The following is a 12,485-nucleotide window of genomic DNA, read 5'->3' on the forward strand; positions in this document are numbered from 1 at the left end:
GGTGATACAATGGTCCGCCTTAAGAAACCTAAGGCCCGCCGCAAATTGAACCTAAGCCAGCCTCAAAGTTTTGCCTTTACAAAAACACATTATTAGAAAATATTCATGTTACTTAAAACCGTGATCGATAAAAATATCGTATTACCCTCAAATTCAACTTGTCCGCATATTACATTTTTGTTTATTACAGATAGTGTTATTTTGTATGACCGTTCAGTCACGGAGGGATTATGAATTATGACCTGCAGTAATTGTAAATGATTGTGATTCGAGCAGTAAATTGAGGAATATGAGTTATGACCGAGCAGTAGGGGAGAGATTATTTTAAATATGTAGATATTATGTGCAGAAATAAAATACTCAGTGTAAGATATCGTTTTATGCACCCGCTTATTCAAATTCGATGTTTTCGAAAGTCACACCGCTACGACTACTAGAGACGTGTAAGATATTTTTAAAACGTTACCACTTACAAGTACGGAAATACCAATTTTAAGTTGCCTACTCAATTCAGTACAAGGATCAGATACATCAGTATTTTGTAATCAATATTTGTACTCAGTACCACTGAGAACCGGTATCAAAAGTAACCGTTACATGTTCGCACTGATTTTGCCTGTCTCTATTCGCCACGTCGATAGCCAACGGTTGGGTTGGTTTGTGTTCAATATGCGGCACGCTAGAAAAATAAATTCACGGGTCACCCGTCCTGCCGGCGCAGGTTGTGTCTCGCTTAGGTTCAATTTGCGCCGGGCCTAAGTGTCTGAAGGGTTGCCTAAAACATTTTGTCCTATTAGTAAAAGGCTAGATTATAGCTGAACAAAAACTATCTTCACCTACTCGCTGATGTGCGATGGAAACATATTGGATAGAAACCTAGTTTTTAAATAGGTAACATTGGTGGCAAACGAAGTTCTGGGTATGCTAATAGTGAAACTGACAGCGTGGGAACCCTCCTGGAATACTTCGGTGCTTATCGATGTGGGGCCTTGCCTTAATTGGCCGAATAAGTGGATATAAACTACGTATACAGTAAGCCGGTGGTCTCCAATAATAGACGCTGCCTGTAGCTGCGTACAACGAGGAAAATTGTTCATTTTCGTTACTTTTAATAAACTTTGAAGGACTATCTTACAACCGAAAATACTTAAAAAAGAGTCATTCTAAAACAAATTCAAATTATGGGGTGAATTGAAGTGACCACCGATTTAGCCGGCGGTATAGCTGATTTAGCCAATAGACGCCGCCGTAGCCTGCGTACAGTGTGTATTGGAGACCACAGCCTAAAATTTCTCTCAAGCCATTGACGAAACAGAATGAAACGAGGTCTTTGCGAAACGAGGAAACTACCTTCCCAACAGATTAGTTGCTACTGTGTCAAATGAGAGTAAATATTTACTATACAAACTTCAGATATCGTTAGGAATAACCAGGCGACATCTGGTTTCATTATCCTTTTCGCGGCATGAGATGTTCTATCAGGAGTAACCATCAAGTCTCTAGCTTTTTGTGGGACAAGACTCAACCTGGAGCATACAAACAGAGTAAACAGAGAAGTTTGCAACACAAAAGAAATCTCTTTGGACATTTTTGTTCAACAAGATACGCGCTATATGTCTTTTGTCGAATTATGTCTAATGGGTTTTGAAATATCTCTTCTTGTCCATTGGTCTTGTTTTAATAACATGTCTGCCAAGGTTAAAGGTTAAATTTTCTTTTTATTCAAAAAAGCTAATCGTATGAATTGAATAAAAATAAAAATCATGTTTGTTTGTTGTGGATTATGTCGATACGAATTTTCCTATTATTGTCTTTCCGTTTTATGCTGCTAAAAATAACAATGTTTATTATGTACGGTGCGCATTTACTAGCGTTAAACAAATATTGCTGTCTTTGGCATACATATAGGTAAGCTACAGGATAATCGCAAATAGAATAAAATAACAAAAAACATGTGTTATCTCTGTTGATAAAATTTAAAGACTGAGGAAAATATGTCGTGCTTTCATTTTATTTTATTTAGTATACGATTGTTTAACCTGCTGTTAACTTTGTTCTAATTAAAAGCGTTTAATCTTCTGTTACCTAAATTTCTACATAATCTTGAAAATCTGTATCATGGAGTACGGATGGCATTCCTGGGCTATGCTTGACATTCGGTAAGTTTGTAATTTTTTCGCGAATGATGTACCATTTCGTAAATTATTTGTTTTCTGAATTAAATTCTGTTTTGGACATGGATTTGATCATCACTTACACTACCAGAGTAGTTTTAAGATGATCACATTAAAGGACTATGTGAAAGTTGTATATCCATGATTCTGTTTTACATAAGTATATCTGGATAAAGCTCAGGATCAGATAACAGCAAAGCTACAGGGTAAAATTCGTTGGTGCTTAAGTTGATGATGTAGTGTTAGTAGGAAATAGTGAATAGCGACTTAAAACAAAAGTTGGAACAGTGGAGAAAAGCTCTTGAGGAAAAAGGTTTAAAACTAAAAGGACAAGAGAGTATTTGGACTGTTCATTTAAAGATGGAGCTATTACAAATAAAATGATATCTTTGGATTGCGAAATGATTGTGAAAAGTAATAGTTTTAAGTACCTACGACCTAGGAAATTAAGTTGCTTTCATTTGGAGAAAATAATTCACTAATGGCGTCGTCTTGAATAATTATTTATCTTATGATAACTATCTTTTAATTTTCATTAACAATGACTTAAATCTTTATCAGAACACTTCCGTACATTCCAAAGTGTACGGTCATTCCCAAAATAACAATTTTCGTTCTAGAAATACATCAAAACTGATACATGCATATTATGCCACGTTCCTTTTTACACGGCTTTAATTTTTAAATGTATGCGATATCGCCTTTGTTTTAAAGACGAGAAAAATTTGAAATTTTAATTTGTTTTCGTTTCAAGCAGAGGCATTAACAATTATCAGTATTTATACTGATAATACAATTGGAACAGGAAGAGATTAGATACAAATGTCAAATAATACGAGATAATGTACAAAACAAAAACAAAACGTAGTTTAAGCCCCATTTGTTTTTAATATCTGTCGCTTGGATAACATTTTTGTTTTGTCACACCTTTTTACCCTATCATACGCACCCAGTGGACACACTAAATAAACTTATTGTCGTGGATATTCATTTAGGTGATCTGTATGTGTCACATAAGCATAGTGATATGATAATGGGGCTTTACCACCCAGCCAGGCGTGATACTTAGGCGGGTTTTATTTTGAAGGAATAGTGTAGTTTGCTTTTCATTCAACTGCATAAAAGCACAGTGAAATTCATGACAATATGGCCGCTCCTCCAGCTTATTTAATTCCACCTCGGGTTCCGTGTCTATCATCCTGATTCCTTTATTTTGTATTAGAAGACCTGCTAATACCACCTTCAGATCCCCAATTGTCTGGACGCCAGCACATGTTTAAATTTAGAGAGTCCTTTAGTTTTTCCGAAGTACTGTTGTTAGTTTTTTTATGTTGTTGATTTGGTTCATTCTGGTCTCATAAGTATAGGAGAAAGAAGGTTCCGTACCTACAGAGCTCCTAATGCAGATATGCTTCCAGATCTGATGTGGAGGGAGGTGCGGATTGATGCTTCCAGTAGGCTGCTCGTGTCAGTTCTTTTTGGTCGCACATCTGCAATAAAGTTTTAGACACGAAATACATACTATGCCTTTATATTGCGTTTAGCTGTTCTCTTGGCTCATTAGAACGTCTGTTAGCCCCATTCACACATCAAACTGGAACAACACGATGGATTAGGTATAACTTATATTCCAATGAAGATTGTCAATTTGTACCAATCTTTAGCTAGATTAAGATTTTGCTAAATTAAGTTAGAGGCTTGTTGAACACTCTTTTTTGTTTGTTTGGTATACCGGATTTACACTCAGTCCTGTTCGACAGGGAACTGGACAGGGAAGTGGGCAGCGTGAATGTGTAAATAGCTCACTCGCGCTGCTCATGCTCATGCTACTGCCATTGCACGACGATGCCCAAAAAGTCGGTTTTGTGGCGGAAGTCAAAGGAGAGGCAGCGCGAATACGAGTGAGTATTCACATTCAGCTACTCTCTCTCTCTCACTTGCCGCCGGCAAAGCAGCAAGTGAGTAAGGGAGCAAGACGATGCTGTCGTCACATTCCATTCTTGTGAGTCGTTCGGTAATTCATTTAAATGAGCTGTGAGGACATTGGCGAGGAACTGATGTGAACACCTCACTCGCGTCGATATCGTATTTCGGGCAATATTTCCGGCAACGGCAGCAGCAGTGGCAATGGCTGAGTATAAATCCGGCAGTGTACAATTAATTTAAACGCAGAGTTGGAATTTAGAATGGATATAAACGTCACGACCGCTACGATGTAAATAAATTAGATTTTTCGAGTATTTCTAGTATATTATTTGATCACAAATGGCTTATTTGAGACTTTTACAGGAAACTATGCTTTTTTCAATTTAAGTAAAATTGATTTACCAAGTATATATTCATATCTAGATTGAGCGTTATATGGTAACTTATACTTAGGCATATAGGGACAACTGTGTTGATGTTGGTATAATACAACTGAGTATAGGCGTAACCAGGGGGGTTTTGGGGGGTATAACCAACCCCCATTGGGATGTACTTTGAGCTCTATACGCTTAACACCATACCCCTCGGAGACCTTCCAGTAGTTGTAACCCCTCCCTTTCCAGTAGTTGTAACCTCCCCCCTTAGGATTATCCTGGTTACGCCTATGCAACTGAGATGTGTTCTGTCAGAAAATTAGGCCAATTTATAATAAACAAAAATTAGGCTTCATTGTATGTACTTCTATCTCATTTGGTTTAGATTATAACATAGCATACTTTACCTAGTGGCAATCTGAGAATTACCATTAAATATGTAAATAATATTAGCATAGTGCTAATTAAAAGCAGAAGAAATTGGAACAGGAAATGAATTATTTATATCTTAGGCATGATTAGATATATCAATGCGGCAACAAATATCTTCTTAGACGATAAAATGGAAATGACAAATGCCATCTACATTTAGTCAATTAAACAACGATAACACAAGAAACAATTAACCATTGAAAAGTATTCCTATAATTAACAAACACCATTAACAATAATTCCAACAAATATTTATATTTTATTATAACTTTGTTGGACGTTTCGAGTTCTATTATTGTTTGTGTATTGGAGGCGATAATATGTAGTGGTTCGGTTGATTCGTATCATTGGTGCAATCTACTTATTTGGTTCATAATAATTCATAATGGAAGTCACTGGTTTATGATCGGGGTAGATTATGACGTTTGTCCCAATCTTTTGCAGTGGACTAATGTGCCATATGGTGATATTCGTGTCACGAATATGGAGAAGGTCTGTATATCTTGATCGCTGTAAACACAACTTTTAACTTATCTACGTTTGTTTATTACTGATTCTTAGTAACTATTATTATTTATTGTTGATAAATTACTGTAATTTTGGTATATTTTTTAATAGAATATATGACTTAAAAGTCGGTTCAATTAACACGTTGACAGACATTGCGTTAAATGTGTAAGCAAGTGTTGTGACACTATATTTATGTATTTTGCAAAGTAGAATAGGGAAAAATGCAACGTCTAAAGACGTTGTGTCACATTACATCAATGGAAATTAGACGTCTATAGACGTTCTGTCCGTCAACGTGTTAAGTAAGTGATGGATTCGACCGTTACTTGATAAAAGTTAATTATATATAACAATAAAACACTGAAAACTTTTGTTTTCATACTTCCACAAAATTTATTACAAACTAATCAGTACAGCTGTTTCGACAGAGTGCCTTTCTCAAGTGATGTATTTTACTGTGTGTGTACACTGTATTATAGTCTTTAACTGAATACGTTGAGGAGTGGGAAGTTGTTTCTCTCAAGTTGGTTATTCAGAATAATATCTGTATTTTTTAAACGCTTTTATTTAGTTCAATAGATTGCGTCAAATCTTTGGATGTTAATTTGACTACCTTTTCTTCCATGCAAATGAATGAAAATTTGCAGACATAATATGCATTCGCGGGAACAATACACGAATAGACAACAAAAAATTTTTGTTTGTTTATTAAAATTGTTTAAATAAAAAAAACCGATTTTAATGGAAAAAGGCCTAAATTCACTTGTTTTTTACAATGTAGAAACTTGAAACTTTTACGGATTGTAGCTAATGATATAACCTATACATAATTTCACTTTTTACGTTAATTGTTTACGTTATGCGTCATAAATAAACAATAAAGTTTTAAATTTTGAACACTCATATATTTGTTTATACAGTACGATGCAGATGAAAGGAATAAATTCGTTATTTCGTAAAAAGGCGACTCTAAGGAAAAATCCCGAAAGAGGTCGATTTTTATTTTTAAATGACGATATTTTGACATATATGTCATACTAGTGACGTCATCCATCTGGGCGCGATGACGTAATCGATGATTTTTTTAAATGAGAATAGGGGACATGCGATAGCTCATTTGAAAGGTCATTCAATTCTTTATTTAGTAATATAAAAATCTATATAATTATTTGTACAGGCTGTCCAAAAATAATTTTTTTATTAAATTATTTGACAAAAAAGAAGGATGTATGTAATTTATTATTAAACACTTTTCTTTAGTTCAATCGTTTGTGTCAAATATTTAGACGTTAATTTGACTGCCTTTTCTTCAATGAAAATGAATGAAAATTTGCAGACATGCATTCGCAGGAACAATACACGAATAGTCAATAAAATTTTTTTATGTTTATTTATTGTTTAAATAAAAAAACACGATTTTAATGGAAAATGCTTAAATTCCCTTGTTTTTTACAATGAAGAAACTTGAAAGTTTTAGAGATTGTAGCTAGTTATATAAACTATACATAATTTCACTTTTTACGTTAATTGTTTACATTATGCTTCATAAATAAACAATAGAGATTAAATTTTTTTGCCGATTCCGACTAATTTTCATGTTTGTTAATCATGTTATGTTTTATACATATATTTTAATAAACATGAAGATATATTTTAATGTTTGAAAATTGTAAGACTAAAAAGTAAAAAATAAAAAAATATAAAAAAAAATTTTTAGGAAACACTTTTCTTTAGTTACGAGTGACTAAAGTTAAAAATATTATAAAAAAATCAACTAAAAAGCAAAAAATAAAAAATAATCAAACACATTCATTAAAGAAAAGCGTGGGGCGCATCTTCATCGAATAAACGGTTTTCGCCCCACGCTTTTCTTTAACGAATGTGTTTGAATTTTTTTTTATTTTTTGCTTTTTAGTTGATTTTTTTATATTTTTAACTTTAGTCACTCGTAACTAAAGAAAAGCGTTTCCTAAAAATTTTTTTTTATATTTTTTTTTTTAATAAATATCTCTTAACCCGGCACCTGCCGCGTGGCTTTGCAAGACGTCAACTGCCACGTGGGGTGCTCACAGCACCCCTTAAAAATTGTCTGTGATCTACTTGTTTATAAACAAAATAATGTGTTGAGTAACAGAAAAATATAAAAAACATGTTTTATTAACTTATTAGCTACTAATATTATAAAAGTTAAATAATAAAATTAAAAAGGTGTTATAAACAAATTACCAAGTACCAAGCCATAATAAATGAAGTGAAGTAAAATATCTAAAAATAATAAGATTTATTGAGTATAGAGTCTATATTAATAATTTAAATCACTTATTGCAATAAAAAATGCATAACCTGTTTATTCATCATTCTCTTTGCCTTATCCCTATGCGGGGTCGGCTTCCCTAATTGTATTTCTCCATACAATTCTATCTTGGGCCATATCAATATTAATCCCCTTTACCAACATGTCCTGCCTAATCGTCTCCCCCCACGTCTTCTTTGGTCTTCCTCTCCTACTCCTTCCAGGAATCTGCACTTCAGCAATTCTTCGTATTGGGTGATTAGCGTCTCAACGTTGAACATGACCAAACCATCTCAACCTAGGCTCTCTCATTTTGGCATCAATTGGTGCCACACCTAGACTTCCCCTAATATACTCATTTTTAATTTTATCCTTTTTTGTCACTCCACTCATCCATCTAACTAAGCATTCTCATTTCCGCCACATGCATTCGTTGTTCCTCTTTCTTTTTCACTGCCCAACATTCAGTTCCGTACATCATAGCCGGTCTTATGGCTGTTTTATAGAATTTTCCCTTCAACTTCATTGGAATTTTCCTGTCACACAGCACACCACTCGCTTCCTTCCACTTCATCCATCCAGCCCTAATTCTACTGCATGCATCTCCATCTATTTCTCCATTCCTCTGTAATACCGATCCCATGTACTTAAAACTATTGCTTTTTACAATCAGTTCACCATCCGAAGATACCATTTTATTTGTAGTAACTCCATCTTTAAATGAACATTGCAAATACTCTGTCTTTGTCCTACTAAGTTTTAAACCTTTTTTCTCCAGAGCTTGTCTCCACTCTTCCAGTTTTTGTTCTGTCTCTTTCACTATTTCCTACTAACACGACATCATCAGCATACATTAAGCACCATGGAATGTTACCCTGTAGTTTCGCTGTTATCTGTTCCAAAACTAATGAGAATAAATATGGACTAAGCACCGAGCCTTGGTGCAATCCTACTTTCACATAAAATTTATCAGTCTCTCCCACGCCTTTCCTAACACTAGTCGTTACTCCCTCATACATATCTCTCACAATCTTTACATATTTACCAGGGACTCCTTTCTTATTGAGTGCCCATCACAGAATCTCTCGAGGAACTCTATCATATGCTTTCTCAAGATCAATGAATACCATATGAGCCTTTGTTTCTTTACTTCTGTATTTTTCCATTAACTGCCTTATAATGAAAATTGCATCTATTGTTGATCTGCCCTGCATAAAGCCAAATTGATTCTCGGATATTTCGGTCTCTTCACGTATCCGTCTATCAATTACTCTCTCCCATATTTTCATGGTGTGGCTAAGTAGTTTTATAGCCCTGTAGTTTGTACATTGTTGTATATCTCCCTTGTTTTTGTAGACAGGTACTAGTATACTGCTTCTCCATTCGTCTGGCATTTGTCCAACTTCCATAATTCTATTAAATAAACCTGCTAGCCACCTTGTTCCTGTCTCTCCCAATGCTCTCCATACTTCCCCAGGAATATCATCTGGTCCTACGCTTTTCCTTTCTTTATTTTTTGAAGCGCTTGAGCCACTTCCTCGTTTGTTATTTTGGTGACCATTGCTGCTACTGTCTCCGTTGACTCTACAGGCTGTCTGTCAAATTCTTCATTTTGACCTGTTTATCAAAAACACAAAAAAAAATTTAAAACTTAAACTGCCAGATGATGAGACCCCAATTCGACTTCGGAGTTACAAGTTCAGAATGACACTAAATAACCACTTCAAACGCAAACAGATCTATGCTGTATAATCTGCATCTGTATATCGTGCTGTATAATATTGTTGAAAGCTACTATGATGCACAGCACTGTTACCAAACTTGAAATACGAAATATTTGATGAAAATGTGTTATGGGGTGCTGGCAGCACCCCACGTGGCAGGTGCCGGGTTAATGCCTGTATTTTGAATATGGAAAATGTAAAACTGTTCATTAAAAGAATTATTATGATCTATAAAGTGAAAAACGTACGCAGAATATTTTTTTCTATTACCTATTGAAAGCCCTTTTTTGTTCTGCTATACGTTTGTTAAAGGTTCTGTCAGTCTGACCGATGTAAGTTTTTGGACAGGCACCATATGTCAGTTTAAATACACCACTCTATAATTGCATTTTAAGATTAAAATTAACAGATCAACATTAATTTTTAATAAATCTGGAAGTATTGAAAACAAAATTTTTCAGTGTTTTATTGTTAGATAAATTAAAGGAGTAGAATATGTGCAGTTCATTAGATCTATCAACGGTAATTGCGACGTTGCCGATTATATAGTGATATATTAATATTTTAAAATTATATATGTAAAATATTATTTGATCTATAAATTTTATAGTGGAAAATATTAATTTTTTGTTTAAAAACTTATTGGTATAGTTTTGGTACCGTTGTTTGGTATTGCTGTTTTTTGTTTGAGTTCATATGACTGCGAACACTAATAGTATGATAATATTGATCCAAAAGATGGCATAACCCAGACATCCAAAGTGAAAGTTATCCTCCAACACCAAATTGTTCTATATGGTCCACATGATGTTCAGAAAAAAGTCACACAATTTTGAGCGTCGGATCTGGGAGGGGGGAGAGGGGGGAGAAATCGGTAAATTCGTAGTTTTTTACGTTTTTCATTAATATTTCTAAAACTATGCGGTTTAGCATGAACATATCGTCGCTGATTTGCAAAAAGGGGCCAATTAACATTTTTATATTTTTATCAAGTGGAACTTAGTTCCTTTTTACACAACCAGTTTAAAAAAAATATGTTACTTGGCACCAAACATTATGAGACTATCTCAACAAGAATAAGTAATTCACTTGACTCCTTTTTACAGAATAGGTAGAACCTTCGTAGACTTCGTACGTATCATTTTTGCACATAACTCCTCTTTTGAATAAAATGTCACTTGGCACCTTTTTGCAAATCAGCGACGATATGAACAACCTTCTATACAAAAATGTTCTACATTAAATTTGAAATAAAAAGGCCCTATGCATAATCCTTCAAATTGGTCAAAAAAAGGCCTAACCCAGACATCCAAAGTAAAAATGCTCCTCAAACACCAAGAACCAGAAACACCAGAACGTCCGGTTTGAAGGGGGGCTGGGAGGAGTCGGTAAATTAGTGGTTTTTTTTACGTTTTTCGTCAATATTTCTAAAACTATGCTTTAGCGTAAACAATGTTCTATACCAAAATGTTCTACATAAAATATGAAACAAAAAAAGGTCCTATACATAATTGTTATAAAATCAACGGTTCCAGAGTTACGTAAGGTAAAAAAACTACTACATAATTTACCGACTTCTTCCCCCCCCCCCCCCCCCCCCCCGCCGAAACCGAAAAGCTCAAAATGATGTAACTTTTTATTTACTGAACAATATGTGGACCATATAGAACAATTTGGTGTTTGAGGAAACTTTTACTTTGGATGTCTGGGTTAGGCCTTTTTTTGGACCAATTATACTATACTATCTCCGTAACTTTGGAACCGTTCATTTTAGAAGGATTATACATAGAGCCTTTTTTATTTCGAATTTAAAGTAGAACATTTTTGTATAGAACGTTGTTTATGCTAAACCGCATAGTTTTAGAAATATTGACGAAAAACGTAAAAAACTACGAATTTACCGATTTCTCCCCCCTCTCCACCCCCACAAACCCGACGCTCAAAATGGTGTGACTGTGCTCAGAACAATTTGGTGTTGGAGGATAACTTTCACTTTGGATGTCTGGGTTTGGGTATAGTTATACCATACTACTAAACCCATTCGACAAATTGAGGTATATATTCAATATTAATGCGGATTGTGATACACGATTATATAGAAATGCAAAAATAAATAAATAGAAATATATTTTAAAAATAAAAATGTATACCATTTTTATTCAGTTGCAATGCGAAGCCAAAACTGTCTTAATTTTTACTTAGTTCAGAGAGCGCAACCAGCACTCTTATCGACGATTTCGCCGCTTATTAGAGGCTCATCAGAGAAGGCATAGTTTGCTATCTCTGAACCAAGTTTAAATTAGCCAGTCTATTAGTCCACGCATTGCAACTAAGAACTAACCTGGTGGTAGTAGGTGCCTAACGGCATCTGCTAGATACAAGACAAAGCTTTCAACCTAATAAAATATGTAAAAATATTTAAAATAATATCAAATTGAAAACTTATTGGACCATTTTCCTGGTAACATATCCACGGCTTCTAAAAATTGCAAGCCAGATGGATGCTGATGCATGATGTAGAATTCCCGTGTGTCTTCCTTGCTTCAGCATCCACCTGGCTTGCAATTTTTAGAAGCCGTGGATAAGTTTTCAATTTGATATTATTTTAAATATTTTATTAGGTTGAAAGCTTTGTCTTAGAAATAGATTTATTCAAAAATGCAATAAAAATACAGTCGTATATGTACATAATGAATTAAAAAACAAGTTGCTCCAGAGCCAAACTAGATCCAAAAAACGAAAACCATTATAGGGATGTTTTGTTTATACAGGCAATGAATCCAACTTTACTTAGTAACAAGGCAATTACTCGACACACACATAACAGACACAATGTACAATGTACAATTCAGCCAGACCCGTTTATACCGGTATTACATACAGTGCGGTGCAATAAGTGTTACCCCCCCCCTGTTAACTTGTTTATTTTAAGAATATAAGCAGAACGCTCGGACAGGTCGATTTTTAAACTAATCATAGTATATCATTGCATCAACGTTTCGAACTTTACGCGATTATTCTTCAGGTGACAGGCATAACTTTGATTTTTTTA

The 12,485-nt window shown here is 34.5% G+C and overlaps 1 protein-coding gene across 5 annotated transcripts in view; it reads left to right on the forward strand.

Annotated features, from left to right (window-relative positions):
* LOC114331285 (E3 ubiquitin-protein ligase HECW2) overlaps positions 1 to 12,485 on the forward strand; it is a 955,949-nt gene that overhangs the window by 897,796 nt on the left and 45,668 nt on the right. The window contains exon 1 of one of the 5 annotated variants that reach the window (XM_050656279.1): positions 2,022 to 2,159. The exons of the other annotated variants lie outside the window; for them this stretch is intronic. Within the exon in view, the coding sequence (XP_050512236.1) occupies positions 2,119 to 2,159 (41 nt within the window). The 5' untranslated portion in view covers positions 2,022 to 2,118. Of the gene's footprint in view, positions 1 to 2,021; positions 2,160 to 12,485 lie in introns of those variants that run through there. 5 annotated transcript variants of the gene reach the window in all.

The sequence above is a fragment of the Diabrotica virgifera genome, chromosome 7 (assembly GCF_917563875.1).
Source record: "Diabrotica virgifera virgifera chromosome 7, PGI_DIABVI_V3a".
NCBI lineage: Eukaryota > Metazoa > Arthropoda > Insecta > Coleoptera > Chrysomelidae > Diabrotica > Diabrotica virgifera.